General features: G+C 48.5%; 3 protein-coding genes across 5 annotated transcripts; 1 reads left to right on the plus strand and 2 right to left on the minus strand.

Moving 5' to 3' along the window:
- Window positions 1–180: 180 nt before the first annotated feature.
- On the plus strand, window positions 181–8,121 carry LOC120657338 (probable cyclic nucleotide-gated ion channel 20, chloroplastic). 3 transcript variants are annotated; one of them, XM_039935639.1, is made up of 15 exons: window positions 376–637; window positions 739–871; window positions 1,082–1,155; window positions 1,531–1,977; window positions 2,077–2,262; window positions 2,442–2,540; window positions 3,157–3,294; window positions 3,920–4,168; window positions 4,572–4,817; window positions 5,058–5,203; window positions 5,401–5,478; window positions 5,982–6,111; window positions 6,820–7,066; window positions 7,144–7,306; window positions 7,503–8,121. In XM_039935639.1, exons 4-15 carry the CDS (start codon window positions 1,540–1,542, stop codon window positions 7,669–7,671), a joined length of 2,289 nt encoding a protein of 762 aa, XP_039791573.1. In that variant the 5' UTR covers window positions 376–637; window positions 739–871; window positions 1,082–1,155; window positions 1,531–1,539; the 3' UTR covers window positions 7,672–8,121. The 3 variants fall into 3 exon arrangements, with proteins under 3 accessions (XP_039791571.1, XP_039791573.1, XP_039791572.1); XM_039935637.1 differs by lacking the exons at window positions 376–637; window positions 739–871 and adding an exon at window positions 181–347; XM_039935638.1 differs by having other exon boundaries at window positions 376–871.
- On the minus strand, window positions 7,989–9,544 carry LOC120657339. The gene is made up of 2 exons (XM_039935640.1): window positions 8,840–9,544; window positions 7,989–8,648 (listed from the first exon to the last, which is right to left on the minus strand). Exon 1 carries the CDS (start codon window positions 9,415–9,417, stop codon window positions 8,845–8,847), a length of 573 nt encoding a protein of 190 aa, XP_039791574.1. The 5' UTR covers window positions 9,418–9,544; the 3' UTR covers window positions 7,989–8,648; window positions 8,840–8,844.
- Window positions 9,545–16,348: 6,804 nt separating this feature from the next.
- On the minus strand, window positions 16,349–18,872 carry LOC120657340. The gene is made up of 3 exons (XM_039935641.1): window positions 18,360–18,872; window positions 18,125–18,192; window positions 16,349–17,147 (listed from the first exon to the last, which is right to left on the minus strand). Exons 1-3 carry the CDS (start codon window positions 18,585–18,587, stop codon window positions 16,694–16,696), a joined length of 750 nt encoding a protein of 249 aa, XP_039791575.1. The 5' UTR covers window positions 18,588–18,872; the 3' UTR covers window positions 16,349–16,693.
- Between the last annotated feature and the right edge of the window lie 1,630 nt (window positions 18,873–20,502).

A 20,502-nucleotide genomic window follows, 5' to 3' on the forward strand; every position in this document is an offset into this window, starting at 1 on the left:
CACTTCCCACCAGGTGGCGCCGTGCGATGCGCCGCTAGCGACGCTTCCAGCTCAACGCGTTCACACCTCCACGGCTCCACCAGAAACTGACTATACGGCCCCACCAAGCCACACACCCCTCGTGCCCTGTTGTCAGTGAGAGCAAAAGCCCACGAACCCGGCACGCCTCCTCCTCTCGGCTCCATCGTCTGTGCTTAGCAGCGAAGCCACCAAAACGGAGTAAATAAAAAAATCAAAAGAGCGAGAGAGAGCTCGCTCTCATCCGCTGTCCGAATCGAACAACTCGAAAGCGATTTGCTGCTCCTGCTGACCCGAGCACTCTCCTCGCCTCGTGAGGAACAGTTCAGGTTAGCCGCGCCGCCATCCTTTCCTATTTCTGCGCGCGTCTCGGAAGATGTGGTAGGAAGAGTTGTTTAATGCATGCGCTGACGACGGGGGGTTGATTTTCTGCTTATTTTTGTGCGATTTTGGGAGTGCTTTGCGGGTTTCCGAGGCTCACTCCATGCGGGGGTGAAGTAACTTTTGGGGTAGTTTCCAGCATTTTCCTGAAGGCGCCGCGGTTTCCGCGTTTTGGATGGATTTCCTGTCCTTTTTCTCGCATTTACCAAATCTCAGCAGGGGAGGTTGAGATGCCGAAGTACGAACGCTGATTCTCCCTTCCGCTGTTGCTTTATTGGGATTTTATTTGCGCGTCTCACGGCTTTAATTTTCCGTGATCTTCTCTTCTGGGGTTTACAGGGGCTAATCGCTTCCAGTAGGCGTGGATTAGCTCATTTGATTTCATTGATGCGCTCTCTGTTTGCGCGAAGGCATCTCAAAGGCCAACGAATTGGTTCCGTTCCTGATCCTGTCTCTTAGTCGGATGTTACAAGTAAGCAAAAACCTTCGTTAGATGTTAGTAGCACCTGTTAGGTTCTCTTGATCGATAATCTCATTTAGCTGACAAACATTCTCGCAGTGAAGATGCTTGCGTTTGTACTCACGTTTTGATTGGCACTTGCTTCGAGTAATGTTCACATTACGAGATGCAATTGTTCTCTGTATCTCTTCTTACCCTTTTCTGATGTTATTTTGTCTGCAGGGAGCAATAGAGATTGAAATGAAGACCCTGATAGTGTGTTCGTGATTCGGTTGTTGTTGCTGTCAGATATACGGGTAGGTTTCAGCACAGCTGAGTATTAACGCTAACCTGGTTATTTGTTTGGTTGATATTGTGCAAATTCTGTTATTGAGGGTTCATTTCTTGTTGTTTGAGCAGTTTGTGTTCCATTCCAAGCTAAGAATTCTATGTTCTTATTTCTACCCGATACGCTGACCCTGGACACAATACCCATATTCTGTTGTCTTTTCACAGTTTTTCCTGCTTAACCCACTTGATTCAACCAATAAATTTCGGCTAGCCTGAATATCCATTGGAATCCAACCAATAGCATCTTTTGTGTATAAAAGGATACATAAATTGCTTGCTTGCCATGGATTATATTCAGTTAATCGAAAGTGATGTGCTGAGGCAATGGATGTTGGTTGCAGGGTTACAAAATGACTGATCAGGAGAGAGATGATGTTCCTATGTTGCTACGAAATGTTGAGCTTCCAAGATTTCCTCTAAGAAGTACTTCAATGTGTATGCCAGTAAGGGATGATGAATATGAAGAAGACACCTTTGTACCCCATACTGGCCCACTATTCATTCAGCCGCCAACTCAGATGACATCGGGCATTCCGTTTACAAGTAGAGACACGCCAGATAGGCTGCCTAGACCTTCACAGGGAAAACCAGTCAGCAAGCCACATGCTATCATGCCAGAAGAAACTGGAGGAAATAGGTGGTCTTACAGTGGACAAGTTCCAAAGAACGAACACTTACTGATGTCTGGACCTTTGGGGCAATGCGATAATCCTGATTGTGTCAATTGCCCTCCTGCTTGTAAAAACAAAAGACATTTCCACAGAGGCTCAAATGCTTTAGACAATAAGGTATGTCCTTGAAATATGCCATTTGTTCTAAAGTTGCTATAGTAGCTCTTAAACCTGTTGTCTGTGGTACTAACATGCTTTTCCTTTGTTCCCTTGAAGCTTCATAATACTATTTCTGGTCATGTTGGTGGATGGAAGAAAAAGATCGAGAAGATTCTGTCAAACATTCCAATTATGAACCCACATGCAAAGGTTGTTCAGCAGTGGAATCAATTCTTTGTGATATCATGCCTGATTGCCATTTTCATTGATCCACTATTCTTCTTCCTATTATCAGTAGAGCAGGTAATACCGACAAGTTTTCAATGAATGATAGATCTGTGTTCATAAAGGCTATGTTGTTGTATAGATCTGTGTTCATGCTTCTTATATGCATTCAAATTCTGCATTTTCTTAGTCACTCTTGCTGTAATTTTAATTAGAGATGACCACAATATTCCTTCTTTCATTTTCATCAAGTGCAGGATAATAAATGCATAGTTTTAAACTGGAATTTTGCTACGGCACTTGCGGTTGTAAGAAGTGTGACTGATGCTATTTATTTCTTGCACATGCTGCTTCAGGTAAGTGCAACATCCCTTCTGCTCATCCAGATAAGGTCTCTACATTTTGTAAAAAAAAAAAATCTCTCGTAAACAAGTTGGTAGAAGATGGAAAGCTCGTGATTTATCAATGATTTGAGATGCAAATTTAACATTGTTATGTTCATTCTTCATTAATCGTTCGTTCAGCATACTTCTGTGTGAATAACGTCTGAATTTGGTTTAAAACAAATCTTCTATCAGATAGTTTTGGAAATACCCGCATTGCACTGTCCAGAACAACTTTCTATGGTTGATTTGCATTGAGGCAACTAGTTTTCCTTGCAGGAATGCTGCATACTTATCCTGATATTAATGTAATTACATCAATGTGCTAGTTGCCTTAAAGGATTGATTGATTTACCGAGCGTTAGCTTAATGTTGATAAACTTCGCTTGTTAGTTGATTTATCATGCTACTCTCTGTTACTGTATGATGTTTATTTCATACGTCTTGGAGTTTGTCCGCTGCAATAGATAATAATGGATTTGTTCAGTTGTACAATCAAATATATGTCATGTCAACTGAAAATTGACCAGCATACTTATGCGACTATTTATAAGTTTATTCATGAATATAATTAGATATTGTCTTTCAGTTCAGATTGGCTTATGTTGCCCCCGAGTCACGAGTGGTGGGAGCTGGAGATTTGGTTGATGAGCCAAAGAAAGTTGCTGTCCATTATCTTCATGGTTACTTTTTACTTGATTTTTTCGTTGTGCTTCCACTCCCTCAGGTAAGATATACCTCTCCCTCACGGTAATTCTCTTGTTTTAGAAATCGAGCTTCATTCTTTGTACTTTATGAGTTCAGACATCTTATTTTACTGAAACAGTATTTAAAGTTATATCTATTATAGAGCTCTTTTTGTTTAATTGGGTTTTCTTTTATATCTCTAAGGTATGATCAGTTTCCAACATATTTAGGGCCAACAAGAAATATAAATGAAAATAAATTGCTGTTTTGGTGCATTGTATATACCAAGGCATGCCATGATTTCTTTTGATTCCTAAACTTGTGATTTGTGAGCATCTGGGAAGAGTCGATGTCCATTGAGTCGTACTTACATCTAACCACACGTTGGCACGGATGACAATAACTTGCTGTGTCCTCACCTTTTGCAGCTTTGCATCCATGAACCTTGTTTGCCCGTGTAGCACTTCATCTGCTACTTGCATGACTGCTGTTTATCTAACTTGTTCCAAAGCTACTTGTCTAACTCTAAACTGATGAGTGACGACCTGTTGTTTTTCAATGTAGTTAACAACAACCACATGCAGTTAAAAAAGTTTGACACATTGTCATCTTAGTTGCAGTCTTTATGTTCTTTGCTAATATTTTTGTTTGTTTCTTGATCAAAGGTGATGATACTGCTAGTTATCCCAAAATATGTTGGGTTATCAGGTGCAAACTATGCTAAGAATTTATTGCGTGCCACTGTTCTTCTTCAATACGTGCCTCGTATCATCAGATTTGTACCACTACTTGATGGTCAGTCTGCCAATGGATTCATATTCGAGTCAGCATGGGCCAATTTTGTGATCAACCTTCTAATGTTTGTTTTGGCGGGACATGTTGTTGGTTCATGTTGGTATCTCTTTGGCTTACAGGTTAGTCAAGTATTTTTTTATTGAGGTGGTGTACAAAGTTTAGTAGTACACAATTTTGATTCAAATGTTCCAATTTGGATAATCATACCAACAATCCTATTCACTACTAAGGAATATGCCTTTTACAAATATTTCATGGAACAGTTCGAAAGGCACCTCAAGTTTCTTTTAATTGTACATGATCTGATTAATGTTGAGTTTAAAGGTGGAAAATATGCTGTTCTAAACACCCACTTAAGTTAATCTGCAATGTGCTCAATATGTATATTTAAGCACAACTTATTTGGTAATGTTTTGTTGCAAATTTATATGGTTTGACTTATTCAGAAACCACTTAATTTTAACTGATATTGTAAGTCCTGATGAATCATATTCTTTTCTTTTTCTTTTTATTCTCTCACAGAGGGTTAACCAATGTCTACGAGATGCATGTTCTGCATCATCCATTCCTTATTGTGATACTTTTATAAACTGTGGAGGGAGTGGACTGTATAGACAGCAGTGGTCCAATGACTCGGGTGCAGCAGCTTGTTTTAACACTGGAAATGATGCTACTTTCCAATATGGAATTTATGGGCAGGCTGTTTTGCTAACTACAGAAGACAGTGCTGTTAAACGGTATATATATTCATTATTTTGGGGGTTTCAGGTATTCGCTGTCATCTGCTTGTGCTTTTCTGCTTCTTGGGTATCTGTTTGTTGCTTCCAAAATATGAGACTGTTCTGCCTGATCCTTCTAAGTTTAAGGTCTTATCAGCCATGCTAGCTATTAGCTAATGACATTTTACTCTATTCACATGCATTATAATTTTACTAGTGTGTTTCTCTTACCTTATGGTTTGATTTCAGCAAATAAGTTGTTTTCTCACACCTTATGGTTTGATTTCAGCAAATAAGTACCTTAGCTGGCAACCTTGTCCCAAGTTATTTCGCATGGGAAGTTCTGTTCACAATGGCTATTATTGGTTTGGGACTGTTGCTTTTCGCATTACTTATCGGAAACATGCAAAACTTTCTCCAAGCTCTTGGAAGACGGTATGTGGTTATACTGCTGGCCTATCTATCACGCTATATGCTTGTACAGTCATGCACTGGCGATGCTACTTAGAGGCCAAACAGGATTCTGGCACCCCTTGGCTGAGGAAATCTATATGTTATGCATGGTAGTTCAATCAGTTTTAAATTTTAACTATCTTGAGGTGTGAACATTTTGCACCTTCCTCTTCTCACAGGAGATTGGAAATGCAACTTAGGCGCCGTGATGTTGAAAAGTGGATGAGCCATAGGCGGTTGCCTGAAGATTTGAGAAGGTTTCTCTACAGAACTTATAAAGCAAATCTTTACTGCACTCCCCCCTCCCCCCTAAAAAAAAAGCTTGTTGTATTTCTACCTTTGCTGTAACCATTTGCTGGTTGCTGTCAAGCAATAATATTGATCTGGTTGTGTTTCATGGTTGACTTTTAAAATTAGATAAAATTTGTGAAGCAAATCTTATCTTGTATTCAGGAAAACAGGTGTATGCTATATTGTCAGACATAGTATTAACAAAACAAAACAATTATTTTATTAGTTTACAATTGAAACTAAATGTGATGTTTGTTAAAGAAAATCTGAATGTGGTTTGTAATGTTGTGTGAGTGTCATAATCATGAGGGCCTGTTTGCATTGAGGTATTTATATACAAATAGTTAGCATTTAGTTTAATCAAAATTTGAACTAGATACCAAAATGTTTCAATGAAATAATAAGCAGTTATTCTATTCTTACTGTAGAAGATTGCAGAAGTTGTAATTTTTTTAATATATATGTGTAGGAGAGTTAGACGAGCAGAAAGGTTCACCTGGGCAGCTACTCAAGGAGTGAACGAAGAGGAGCTTTTGAGTAATTTACCTGAAGATATTCAGAGGGACATACGTCGTCATTTCTTTAGATTCCTTAATAAGGTTAGTGTGTAAGGTGACAAACAACTATTACAACAAGACCTACTCCCATCCATTCTTTCATCTACCGTGCTTGTATCTAGTTTTGCGCTTATATCACATCCTACTATTCTAGAATCTTGACCACTACTGTTTTGATCTTTAACTCATGGAAATTGGTAAATGAAACTGTCATATGAGGAGAAAGACTGGAAAAGAAGTTAATCTCCAGGGAAGAAGAGTTGGAATTGATGTAGGACCACAGCCAAATTGTAGCTTATGGTTCAGCACTCCCAAATGCTCCCTCCTTTTCTTCATGTAGGGCGTAATAGGATTTGAAAAAGTAACTTTGTAAGTTTGACCAACAATTAATAAAAGTATGTGCATCAGTGCATGTGTAAAGTGTCTAATAGTTGTACGAATAGTCATGTTTCACATATTTTAAATATGATTGTAGCAGTTGGCAATTCTAAGAGAAATTAATGGTGAAAGTTTGTTTCCAAGGACCTTTTTAAATGCTAATACGCCTTGCATAAAGAAAAGGAGGGAGTAAGCAATAGCAACAACAAACTGGAAGAAATAAGAGAAGAAAGATACTAGTATTTTCTCATTCATGATGTACGCTCACTTCATTCACATGATTTGTGCATTGTGCTATAGAAATGAATTCAGTAAAGGTAACTCTGACTAGCTTCAATTAAGCATTGATTAACTTTATCTTTTTATTTGCAGGTCCGGTTGTTCACTTTGATGGATTGGCCTATCTTGGATGCTATCTGCGACAAATTAAGACAAAACTTATATATTAGTGGAAGTGACATTCTTTATCAAGGTGGTACTGTTGACAAGATGGTCTTCATAGTGAGAGGTAAGCTGGAAAGCGTCAGTGCAGATGGAAGCAAGGCCCAGTTACATGATGGAGATGTTTGTGGAGAGGAGCTCCTCACATGGTACTTGGAACACTCATCCGTGAATAGAGGTATGCTCCCAGGCTGTCTGTTGTTTTTCTTTAGATTTTAATAAATTGACTCGTCACATGTACTACTGCTGTTTCAGATAGTGCTAAAATCAAATTCCATGGCATGCGGTTGGTTGCTATACGTACAGTAAGATGTTCGACAAACGTCGAAGCTTTTGTACTCAGAGCAAGTGATCTCGAAGAAGTCACCTCACAATTTGCACGATTTTTACGTAATCCACGAGTGCAGGGAGCAATCAGGTAGCCACATTTTTGTTTACTTTTTTTTTATCATTCCTGCTCACCAGAAGAGTTGGGGCACTTCTTAAGGTCTTTTTGATAATTCATGGCAAAATATTACGAAGTTCACTAGTTTAATCATGCTGATCTGAGACTATTTAATCCAACCCTTTGGAATTACTGTGTCGAATGATGTTTGAACCTCTGCGTGCAACAGGTATGAATCCCCTTACTGGCGAACCATTGCTGCAACTCGTATTCAGGTTGCTTGGAGGTACCGGAAAAGGCGACTGAAGCGAGCTGAGCAGTCAAGGCTGAACGAGGAGTCTTACCCCCCGTATTCGATCACGGCCCATGATTCATTTCGACCCGGACAGTGGGGATGATCTTGACCTAACTAGGTGCTAACTTTTCAGTGCTCTGCATCTACAGCTTCTAGAGCCCTTGAAATTGAGTCTGTCCACTTGGCGGAATGACGCATGGGACTACTATATTGAGTCTGTCCACTTGGTGGAATGACGCATGGGGCTACTATTTTTGATTTTGGTGTTCTCTCATACAATAGCTTCATACTTTAGGCACTTCATAGGATGTAGAACTTTGCTCGTGTATATAATGAGAATAGTTCTTTCGTGCATAATTGTTTCGTTAATGGCATGAAACCTTAGCTGCGTTTCTGCTCTCAGTACGCTCGCCTTACATGTTGAAAGTGCCATCCTGGATTACTTAGAGGAAGCTCGAATTAAAGAGCCACACAATGTTTCACGCCTGTAATTACACGAGATATGCAACCATGCAGCTAGTTTCTGTGGCATTCTACAAATTTACATTTTACATCTTGGCCAAATCAAACTGACCATATAGAACCAAGGTCAGTCAGTCACGACTCAGGCTGATTCCTCCCACCCAGGCCCCAACAAACGCTAGTACTACTAGCTCCCTTTGCGAACTCAATTTTTTTTTAACCCCTGAATTATGTGGGAACTAAACCAATTCCTGTAAACTTCCTACGAGATCACTACGGGACGTTCGTATGAAATCCCAGTAAATTCTCTGAAATTGTTCCGATCTGCCCATCTTATCTCGTTGAGGTGTTGGGTGTTCCTACCCAAGCAGCAGTATCTACCTACTTCTTGCTCCGGCTGTGGCCGGCGCCGACTTGGAGCACGACCTGGCGGATGTTCTTGACAAACTCCTCCCACCCAAGCCACGAGCCCTCCACCGCCGGGTCGAAGCGCGCCGAGAACACCCCGTACGGCACGCCGAGGAGGACGCCGAACAGCAGGAACGCGATATGTCTGACCTTGGAGACACATCCGAGATTGGCGATGAAGCACAGCGCAGGAAACCCCCAACAATGAACCTATATGTCATTTGCAAGCATTCAGAATGGAGCCTAGGCAGTTCACATGTCATGTACTCCTATTGCCAAGATTGGAATCAGATGTTCAGATAACATGTTCCTCCGTTGCATCAGCCAACGTCACCAAGGTAACAGTAGAAACTAAAATTACTCAAGTGAAATTTGAAACCTTATTATTCACACATCTACACCTTAATTAATCGTCATCTACTTCATACTCTTCCTCGTACTCCTCTTCGTCTTCGTACTCCTCGTCGTCGTCGTCCTCGTCCTCCTCCTTGTCCACCGAAGAAGAGTGTTCCTTAGCCATGGACAGGACTTCCCAGTGCCGAACGGCGAGGTCCCATCCCAGGACGGATCCCCTTTCCGCTGCGTCCCACCTCGACGACAGGAACCCGTAGTGGACCCCGAGCAGCCCCGCCACGAACAGCAGGGCCGAGCCCGCGGCGGCCGCCCAGGCCGGCGCGTCCCCGGGCGCCGCGCGGTCGAGCAGCCTCAGGAACGCCGCGTCCGCCGCGACCGCTGCCGCGGGGGGCGCCAGCATCCGCCACATCATCTCGCGCCGCATCTCCTCCGACAGCTCCAGCCCAAGCCCGCCCGCCCGCCACTGACTGCCCCGCGTGGACGTCGGCGTGGCGTCGATGACCTCGACGTTGCTGGAGCTGGCCGCCGGCCTGGCGGTGCCGGCGCGGCGAAGGGCGCTGGGGCTGGTTGGTGGAAGTAGCGGGCGCGCGCTGGCGGCGCGACACGGGAGGAGCAGGAGATCCATGGCTTCCTTGGCGTGGTGGTGGCGGTGTCCACTCCGGGGTGATGCACTGCGGGTGGTCGACGGGCCGTACGTATGAAGACGAGAAGAAAGAGGCTGTGATGCCTTATCCTGAATTCCTGAGCTTTCCTCTGGGAGGATGGCAACGTGTGAGATATTTTGGCCCGGTGTAACATGAGATGCCCCCGGTCAAAATCACTCAAAATTAGAGGTGTTAATTGGTAATTCTTAAATACATTTTCAACCTCTTTAGTTCAAAATTTTGTACTATATCTTCAAAATAAGACCTCAATTTAAAAAATTAGGACAAACTTTGAATTTAAAAAGTTTGAAGGTGCACTTAAAAGATCACCAATTTGCACTTCTACTTAAAATTTTGAAATGCTCGAATTCCTCTCTGAGCTGTGAGCTCAGCGAAATTCCTATAAATTTCTTTCAAAAAAAATCTTGTATGGCCGCGTTTGGTTAGACATCACGTCAAAATTACACAAAAAGACGAATATCCGCATGGAGTACTAAATGAAGTCTATTTGTAAAACTCTTTTAGGGATGGGTGTAACTTTTCGAGACGAATCTAATGACGGTAATTAATTGATAATTGATACAGTAATGCTATAGTAACAATTCTCTAATCGTGCGATCAAATGCCTCATTAGATTGGTCTCGCGAATTTACCAGGGGTCCTGCAGGTGGTTTTGTAATTAGACTTTATTTAATACTCTCAATTAGTGGTCAAAGATGCAAAAAGTTTTCGCGAAATTTTTTTAGCCCCGACCAAACTATTAGATAAGCCTGTTGCCGGATCTTGTACATAGTTAGTGCTCCTAACTTTTAGCTTCTGTTAGTTGTAGCTAGCGCGCATGCAGCGGCTCACCGTAGTCACCATGCGCGTGTTCCGCGCCGTGCGCGCGTTACGCGGCACGTCCCAGCGGTGTGGGATGGCACATCGTGTGCACGAACGTGCTGCGGTTAGTTCTGTAACTAGGCTTTAAATTCAGCAATGAACAACTGAAAATGCTGCCGCTTCGCAGCACCAAAACTCGTGTCTTCCACCGTGATCGCGTGCGTCCACCCTCCCGCTCTTGCCGGCGTGCTTTTGTCAATTGGCATCAGAGCCAAGGTTCGTCGTCGCCATGTCGCAGCCGCCGCCGAAGAAGCCGCCGCCTGAAGGTGATGGCTCTGGCGACAAGAAGAAGAAAGCTCCCTCGCCTTCTCCATCGCAACGTCGCGGCCGCTCCCGCAGCAGCCGCTCACGCACCCGGGACGCCGGGTAGCGCGTTGTCGAGCGGGTCATCGAGCGCCCATCCGCTAATGTCGCGTGGCCGATGCTCACCGGACTAATTACCCGGAGTGGGCGTTGGTGATGAAGGTCAATTTCCAGACCCTTGGGGTCTGGGACGTGGTCCGCTACGACGTTGACGACGACGGCGGCGAGATCGACGACCACGACGACCGGCAGGCGATGGCGGGGCTCCTGCGCTCGGTTCCCTCGGAACTCTGGAGCACCCTGGCCGTCAAGAAGACAGTGAAGCAGGCGTGGGACGCAGTCAAGGCCCTACGGATCGGCGACGAGCGCGCGCGCGATGCCAGCGCGCAGCAGCTCCGCCAGGAGTTCGGCGCTATCTCCTTCCAGGAGGGGGAGACCGTCAACGAGTTCGGCGTCCGCATCACCGCGCTCGCCACCAACCTCCGATCTCTCGGCGACAACATCTCCGACTCTGAGGTAGTGAAGAAGTTGCTGCAGGTGGTCCCTGAGAAGCTGAGCCAGGCTGCCGTATCGCTTGAGATGTTCCTCAACTTGAACACCGTCACGATCGAGGAAGTGATCGGGCGCCTCCGTGTGTTCGAGGAACATGCCAAGCCCAAGCAGATCACGGACGCCATGGGGCGCCTGATGCTGTGCGCGGAGGACTGGGAGGCCCGCCGCAAGGCACGCCGTGACGAGGAGAACTCCGGCGGCAACGCGGGATCCAGCAGTCACGGGAAACGCCGAGGGCGTGGACGCGGCCGTGGTGGTGGAGGCTCCTCATCGCACGATGGCCGCGACGGCCAAAGCGCTGGCGCCGGGAACTCCGGTGGCAGGAGGCCACCACCCGGCGACCGCTGCAAGAACTGCGGCAAGACTGGCCACTGGGCCAAGGACTGCCGCGGCAAGAAGAAGGCAGCAGCCCATGTCGCGCAGGCGCAGACCGACGAGGAGGACCCAGCACTCATGCTGGCCGTGGTGGAACTGGTGGCGGGAGACATCCTCGAACCCGCGCCGGCTGCTCCATCACCGAACCCTACCTCGCGCCGCGTCGACCTTGTGGAGGCCAAGGTGCTCTTCCAGCGTGACGGGCAGGAAGAAGACGCGGGGGGCTCCTGGGTCCTCGACACCGGGGCTACTAACCACATGACAGGTGATCGGAGCGCGTTCGCCGAGCTTGACCCTGCCGTGTGCGGAACCATGCGCTTCGGCGATGGTTCACTGGTGAACATCGAGGGGCGCGGCACGGTGCTGTTCGCGTGCAAGTCCGGCGAACACCATGCACTCCCGGCGTCTACTACATCCCGCGTCTCACTGCCAACATCGTCAGCATTGGGCAGTTGATCGACGCCGGGATGAAGGTCGTCATCGAGGATGGCGTTCTGCGCCTCTACGACCATGACCGCTGACTCCTCGCGAAGGTCACAGGGTCGGCCAACCAGCTTTATCACCTCGACCTCCACATCGCCCGCCCGGTGTGCCTGGCGGCGTGCAGCAGCGAGCCGGGCTGGCTCTGGCACGCGTGCTACGGGCACCTCAACTTCCAGGCACTCCGCCGACTCTCGCGGGAGTCCATGGTTCGCGGTCTTCCTCCCGTTGATCGCGTGAACCAGCTCTGCGACGCGTGCCTGGTTGGGAAGCAGAAGAGGGCTCCATTCCCGCAGCAAGCCGCCTACCGAGCCGAGGAGCTCCTGGAGCTTGTCCATGGCGACATCTGCGGTCCCATCGAACCCACTACTCCGGGGGTCAAGAGGTACTTTCTTCTGCTGATCGACGACATGAGTCGATTCATGTGGCTCACATTGATCGCGAGCAAGAGCGAAGCAGCTGCAGCCATCAAGCACTTCAAGGCTCGTGCTGAGGTGGAGAGCGGGCGCAAGTTAAAGGCGCTGCGCACGGACCGGGGCGGCGAGTTCACGTCGATCGAGTTCGGCGAGTACATGGCGGACCACGGCGTTCACCGACAGCCGACGGCTCCCTACTCGCCCCAACAGAACGGGGTCGTAGAGCGCCGCAATCAAACCGTGGTCACCACTGCACGCAGCATGATGAAGGCCAAAGGGGTGCCGGGGTGATTTTGGGGGGAGGCCGTGCATACTGCGGTCTATCTCCTGAATCGCTCCCCCACGAAGGCGCTGAACGCGGTGACGCCATACAAGGCATGGTACGGTGAGCAGCCGTCCGTCCATCATCTTAGGACGTTCGGCTGCATCGGCCATGTCAAGGACGTGCGCCCTCACCTGAAGAAGCTAGCTGATCGCTCCACTCCGATGGTCCTGCTCGGCTACGAGTCCGGGAGCAAGGCGTACCGCCTCTACGACCCGGTGGCCAGACGTGTGCACGTGTCACGTGACGTCGTTTTCGACGAGAATGCGAGCTGGAACTAGGAGTCCGTAGCGACACCGGCCCAGAACGCTGAGCCGTTCAGCGTGGAGTACCTGACCCTGCCCGTGGTGACCAGGGTGCCGGAGCCCGCTGCAACGCCGTTCTCACCGAGCCCTGCACCAGCATCTCCACCACTGTCCTCACCGGTTCATGCTACGGCTCCCTCCATGACTCTGGCGCACACTCCTGGCGTGGCAACAGACGAGCCTCGCCATCACCACAAGACGGTGTCGAGTTCGCCACGCCGCCAACGTTCGACGACGCGCTCAACGCGGACGTGGACGACTCCGTGCCCCAGCGCTACCGATGCGTCGACAACATCCTCGCCGGCGGTGAACACCCTGGGTATGCGCCTCGTGAACTTGAGTTTGACGAGCTCCATGCAGTCACTGCCGAGGAGCCAGCGTCATTCAAGGAGGCCGAGCACGCCCCAGAGTGGAAGCGCGCCATGAAGGAGGAGATGGACGCCATCATCGCCAACGGGACTTGGAGCCTCACCGAGCTCCCCGCTGGTCACTGTGCAATAGGCCTCAAGTGGGTCTACAAGGTGAAACGTGACCAGCGGGGCGCCATCGTCCGTCACAAGGCGCGCTTGGTGTCCAAGGGGTACGTCCAGCGCCAGGGGGTGGACTTCGAGGAGGTGTTCGCGCCGGCGGCGCGCCTCGAGTCCGTGCGCCTCATGCTCGCCATTGCTGCGCACTGGAGTTGGCCGGTACATCACATGGATGTGAAATCGACGTTCCTCAACGGAGACCTCTAGGAGGAGGTGTACGTCGCCCAGCCGCCCGGTTTCGTCGACAAGAACCGCCCCGGCGAGGTATTGCGCCTACACAAGGCGTTGTATGGACTACGGCAAGCTCCCTGCGCGTGGAACACCAAACTGGGCGCCACACTGCTCTCCCTCGGTTTCAAGCGCAGTGAGAACGAACACGGCGTCTACATGTGCAGCAAAGCCCAGAACCGACTGATGGTCGGCATCTACGTCGACGATCTGATCATCACCGGCGGCGACGAAGTGGAGCTCAAGGAGTTCAAGAAGGACATGAAGAAGCAATTCCAGATGAGCGATCTTGGCACACTCTCATACTACCTCGGCATCGAAGTGTGTCAGGGGTCATATGGGATCACTATCTCCCAGGAGCGCTACGCGCATAAGCTTCTGGAGAGGGCCGACATGATCGGCTGCAATCCAAGCTCGACGCTGATGGAGTCTCGGCTCAAGCTGCTCAAGGAAAGTACGGCTCCACCTGTTGACGCCACGGCCTACCGGCGCATCGTCGGAGGACTCAGGTACCTGCTGCATACGCGACCGGACATCTCGTTCAGCGTCGGCTATGTGAGCAGGTTCATGGAGCCGCCAACGGAGGAGCACCAGGCTACTGTAAAGCGCATACTGCGCTACATCGCTGGAACGGCAGCCCTGGGGATTCACTACAAGCGCGGCAAGAGAAAGTTGCCACCGCAGCTTCACGGGTACAGCGACAGTGACCTCGCCGGCGACGTCAATGATCGCAAGAGCACCGGTGGGGTCATTTTCTTCCTCGGCGACGGGCCCATCTCCTGGCAATCATGCAAGCAGAAGGTGGTGGCCCTGTCATCGTGCGAGGCGGAGTACATTGCGGCGGCGACTGCAACGTGCCAGGGTGTCTGGCTAGCGCGTCTCCTCGCGGACCTGCTCGACGTCGAGGCTGGCGCGCCAGTGCTACGGGTGGACAACAAATCCGCCATCTCCCTCATCAAGAACCCAGTACACCATGATCGGACGAAGCACATCGATGTCAAGTACCACTACGTCCGGGAGTGTGCTGAGCGAGACCTGATCAACATCCAGTTCATCGGAACGGCAGAACAGCTAGGTGACATTTTCACCAAGGCTCTCGGTCGACTCAAGCACGACGAGTTGCACACCAAGATCGGCCTCACCAAGCTTCTCTCCAACGGCAACAGGTCTTAGGGGGTGATTTGTTAGATAAGCCTGTTGCCGGATCTTGTACATAGTTAATGCTCATAACTTTTAGCTTCTGTTAGTTGTAGCTAGCGCGCATGTAGCGGCTCACCGTGGTCACCATGCGCGCGTTCAGCGCCGTGCGCGCGTTGCGCGGCACGTCCCAGCGGTGTGGGATGGCACATCGTGTGCACGAACGTGCCGCGATTAGTTCTGTAACTAGGCTTTAAATTCAGCAATGAACAACTGAAAACGCTGCCGCTCCGCAGCACCAAAACTCGTGTCTTCCACCGTGATCGCGTGCGTCCACCCTCCCGCTCTTGCCGGCATGCTTCTGTTACAAACACGGCCTATCCTAAACAATTCCTCAATTTATTTTGGCATTAAACAGTTCGGTGTGAGAAAATTCCTTGGTTTCTTATTAAGGTAGGCGTATAACGACCCTACTAGGAACAACGCACTATCATTTGCTAAGTGGAACTTGTCCTGATTCGCGGACGGTGATTATATTGGTCTTTACACTGATTGGCCACAAGGTAGGGGTTAGGGATTGAGCCGTGTAGTTTATTGTGCGCGAGACGATGCAATGTCCACTGACTGACGGGGTTTGACTTAAAAGCCTCTCAGCCAATCTAATAAGCAGCAAAACAGAGCGCCGACGGGGCCACATGGGTTCTCTCCTCCACCCGGACACTTGCTTTGTCTGCACCAGCGACCCTTCGTGCTCCGCTCGCGCTCGTTGCCTCCAGCTACAAGCCATGCAGCACAAGGCAAGCTATTTGCACTGGTACAGCGGCTCACACCCGGCCCACATGCAGCTATGAGATCCGCTAGCTCAGCCGGATCTCCTCTACGTGCTACCATCCAAAAGCACCTAACAGACTCTTTTTTTTTTTCATCCAACCCTATGTATACTCTCTCCCCTTTTTTTCCTCCCCTCGTGAAGACGAGGCCCTGCCGACATGTGTGTGCATGCGCTGCCCGGATCCTATGCCATTATGCGTTGATGAACCTAAACATATTGTCAGGAAAAAATGTTATTAGGAGCACTAATTAGGATCATATGCCATTATGCCTGAAAGTGTGGCACGTTGAGCTGGGTAGGGTACTTCAGCGGGAGCCTTGCCATGACACTGACACCTTCCTATGTCCGTGGCAGCCTTATGTCGCGTCAGACCTTGTGCGGATCGCTGTTCCAGCTTTTCAGGTGATATGAAGTAATTTGACAGGAGATAATGTTCTCAATGCACTGTTTGTTTGATGCACGGTTGCATAAGCACTGGCATTTTAGAGAACAATATAGTATATTTTTTTTAGAGAAAGTAAAGCAGCACCGGCGAATGCTGACTGAATACTGATGATGCACCAGGAACCGCAAGCGAAAGCTGCACCAGCCACAGTAGCAATGGATCGGAGTCGCAGGAGTGCACCTCTAGGCTCTACTACTGCAACTGGTGGTGCAATCGCGGACGCATATATGCAAGGAGCATGGAAGAAACTAAGCTCGGTATAACGACGAGTCGACGAGCACAATCCGCCGCGAAAACTTTTCCCCACGGGGTACGGCACCACAGCATTTGCAAGTTTGGGAATGGGAACGCAACAAAGAATTCAGTCGCCACCAGATTATGTGCAACCCCACCACGATGTCCAAGAATCTTACGGTCCCATCGATCTCCGCCAGCCAGCAGCCGTGCGCGCGCCTACCAGTGCTGCACGCTCGCCGGCGGCACGTCGGCGGCCCTGGGCGGCGCGGCGGTGGCGGTGGCGGGCCCTCTCTTCCCGTTCTCGGTGCGGCCGAGCTGCCCAGCGGCGACGCGCGCGGCGGCCGCCGCCGCCGCGCTCCGCATCCGGCCCTTGCCGAGGTGGTACTGGCAGAGGGCGTAGCCCACCATCGTCGGCTGGCTGCAGCGCCACCCGCGCCCGTTCTTCCGGCTGCACCGTGACCCCTCCAGCAGCACACCCGGGACCCGCGACTTCTTGCTGCTGCCGCCGCCGCCGACATCCTTCATCTGTTGAGGCTTCGTCCCGTACGCGACCATTGTTGTTGTTGATGTCACTATTGCCAAGGCTAACCTGTCGCCGCCGTTGCTGGGATCGAGACGCTCTCCGGCCTTCATCACAGACTCCAGCACTCGGTGACGACCATTCTCTAGGCTTCAAGCGCACAATTGTAACACATGGTTAGACGGGATGCAATCAAGTTGACCAAAGAAGTAGCACTTCATAAAGTAAGCACAGCTAAGGATGGATAGCTAGATCACAACATTGCAACACACCGATCATAGATAATCCTACTGAGACTAAACTAATGAATGGTATTTATTAGGAAACCATGGTCGACATCCACCCTTGCCGATCAATAGCACTGCACGGTGCAAGTGCAACCCATCATGGTGGAGACAGTGGAGATCACATAACCTATTCTTGGCCTTTGAGTAAATGCTAAGGTGCAGGTCAGCAGGCCCCTCTTCTGATCTTTCGCTTCATCTGAGTGCATCGATGCAATCCCAAGCAGGCCCGGATGCGAAGCACTAACGCCGAACAGAAACAAAGCGCGATGTACAAGTGAGCCGAATTGTTCATGATGCGCACGCACAACCGCACATGGTCCATGTTTCCCAAAGCACCGAGTTGCACTCATCCAGATCGAAAAGAACATGAACGATGCAAGAGGAAAAGGCAAACAGCAACCAGATCAAACAAAAAAGTATGATCCATCACATCTAGTTACAGGGCGATCAAGCAAGGAATCCTCTGATGATCAAAATGGCAAAAGAGGGAGGGTGCACTGGATCGATGTGGTATGCATGGATATAGGGGTGGCAGCAGCAGTGTCTCTACACTACATGGGTACATGAGGGGTTTGTCTGGCAAGGAGGTTGGGGGTGCCCATCGATTGGACTGACGTGTCTCATGTGTCAAGCTGGCATTGCCCACTAGACTAGTATGAAACAGTGAACCCAAGCCCTGCAAATAAGAAAGGGCGTTGGATGCTTTCCCTTTTCCATTTTATAATTCCCCACGGCCACAGCCATCGCTTGCTCACCCAAGAAATGGATGGCACGGAACAAGCAGGCAGCGCTTCTTGTTTTTTCTGCTGTTGCGGTTTCAGGAAGCAGTTCATCACATACCTCCTGTGGCCATCTGCAGGCCCCTGTTGTTGTGCACCCAGGCCCCTGCCGCGTTCCACCGCACCGTCCTGCAGAAGCAGTAATCCAAGAACATGGGGTTAGCTAGATCTGGGCATCCACCCGGAGAGGTGCAACAGAAGGCAACTTTCCCAGCAGAAGCGTGCTAACGAATTCCCTCGTGTAGGAATCAATACGCAGATTAGAATCAAGAACATGGAGCTATCAGCACCCGTACCTGCGGCAGCAATGGCAGCAATGCCGGGCGCCTCGCCGCCGAGGAGCGGTCGTCCCCGAGATCCGCGGCCGCGCTCGGGTGCAAGTGCAACCCCTCCTCCTCTCTCTTGTCCCCGGCTGGGCGGTCCTGGTGATCCCCCGACGCGCCCCGCGGTGGCTGTGGCGCGGGCGGATCTGAGGGCAGCAGGTAGGCGAGAGGCTGGCCCGGAGGCCGCCTCCTGATCCTCATGGATGGACGGACGGAGGACGAGAGAGAGAGGGCAGTGGAAGATTTGGGGAGGGTGCAAATTAAAGGAGGGGGGCTTTGTGTGTTGGTTCCTTGGTTTTGGTTGGCTCTTGCTCATGGAGAGGCATTGCATTTATTTATGGGAAGCCAGTAAATACAATGGACTGGTGCAGTTTCACTCCGGCACTCGGCTGACTTTCTGGGTCGGTTTTGGCATGGCAGAGGGAGGAGAGACGGTGCCCGGATGCAGTGCAGAAGATATCTTCGAGGAGAGAGGAGGGAGCGGACGGCGTGAGGGGTTCAGTGGTGGGATCCTTTGTTTTTGCATGCAAATATACCATGTGCACTGTACTATACTTCTATGGGGGATGGGATGGGCGCCAAGGCAGGTGAGATTTGTCCGAGAGGAAGTATTGCTAGGCTTACAAGCAATGTGTATTTGCGCAACTCGAGCGGTTCTTAGAGTATACATATGATCTATCAAATATCTCTCCAAGTTTGAGGTTTAATGGCTCAAGAGAGATTTGAAGGAGTACCTGAATTTTTAAGATGTTTCATGCTCGACACGGCATGAATAGCGAAAGGTGGCAAACATAGCATTTAGGCGTGAAACATCAAAAGGTTTTACGATTCATCGGAAATCAAGATTCAAGAGTGCAAAATTAGCATGAGATTCGAGATGGTGCTAAAAAAAGGTTATATAAGGATTTCAATAGGTTTCGTGTTCAACACGGCAAAAGCCCTTGAGTTATAGAGATAGAAAGATGATATATATATATAGCATTTTGGCACGAAAATAGAATAACTCGTAGCATGTTTTAATGATCTAAACATATTTTAACGGTTCGATAGCAATTAAAGAAATTTGTAGAAATACAAAGATGATTGCACAATGAAGCTATATTATTTTGGAGACAACGTGTATCAATCAAAAGTCAAGGATGTGCGGTCAGTGAGAGCTAATAAATCAAACATCAGAGATGTTGCTTGTGTAGGATCAAATGATCAAAACCAACCTATAAGTAACAATTGCATGATATCCTTTCTTTGTTTTTTGTTCTCATTTTACAAAATTAAACGGTGGGCAGATAAAGCAACTATACATAAGTATGAGGATGGCTGGAAGACTAGAATAATATCTTGCCATTTTCCAATATTAAACAGTGGCAGATTATTAAACAACTATATAGAAATATGGGGGTGGTTGGCAACTAGAAAAGTATCTTGATGCTTGACCGCATAAATAGCATTTTTGGTAAAAATTAACATGGGGGACAACGGTTGAGGCGTGTGTCCAGCTTTTGAACCAGCATGGCGTCAGTGGCGGACCTAGGATTGGAACTTAGGGTATGTCATGTCAAAACTTCAACATATAATTCGGTATTCGGTATAATCTAAAAAAATCGATACACAACAAAAAATTCCACGAGCAATTCGGTATATAAGCACTTAGATTCAATACTTACATAGATTACAATATAAGTAGTAGAAGCACGAGTCCTAGAAAAACATAAAATAAGCTTACAAACCTATAATAGTTCAAAGAGATTACCTAATTTCTTCTTATCAGGCTTACGCTTGTTAACTATTAAGTTGTATGCATCAATCAATTCAACCCAAAAGCTTAAATTGATGGGAAGAGGTGGGAGTTTCACTTATACTTTAACACTCTCCCTCGCGTGTAGGCTCTGCTATGCCTCAAACGTGAAAATAAGAGTCGGTTGCAATTATTTTATTTAATCGCACCTGTTGAGGTTTGAACTCGAGACTGTCAGACCCAGAACAGCGGGACTGCTCACATACATGAAATATTCTAGAGTAAGGAATAGCACATGGATACACCTTACCTCTCTTGTAACTACTCGTACGGCAGTAGGACTAGTTGATGTACATGGAAACTAGTTGATGTACATGGAAA

This window comes from Panicum virgatum, chromosome 1N (assembly GCF_016808335.1).
Source record: "Panicum virgatum strain AP13 chromosome 1N, P.virgatum_v5, whole genome shotgun sequence".
Classification (NCBI taxonomy): domain Eukaryota; kingdom Viridiplantae; phylum Streptophyta; class Magnoliopsida; order Poales; family Poaceae; genus Panicum; species Panicum virgatum.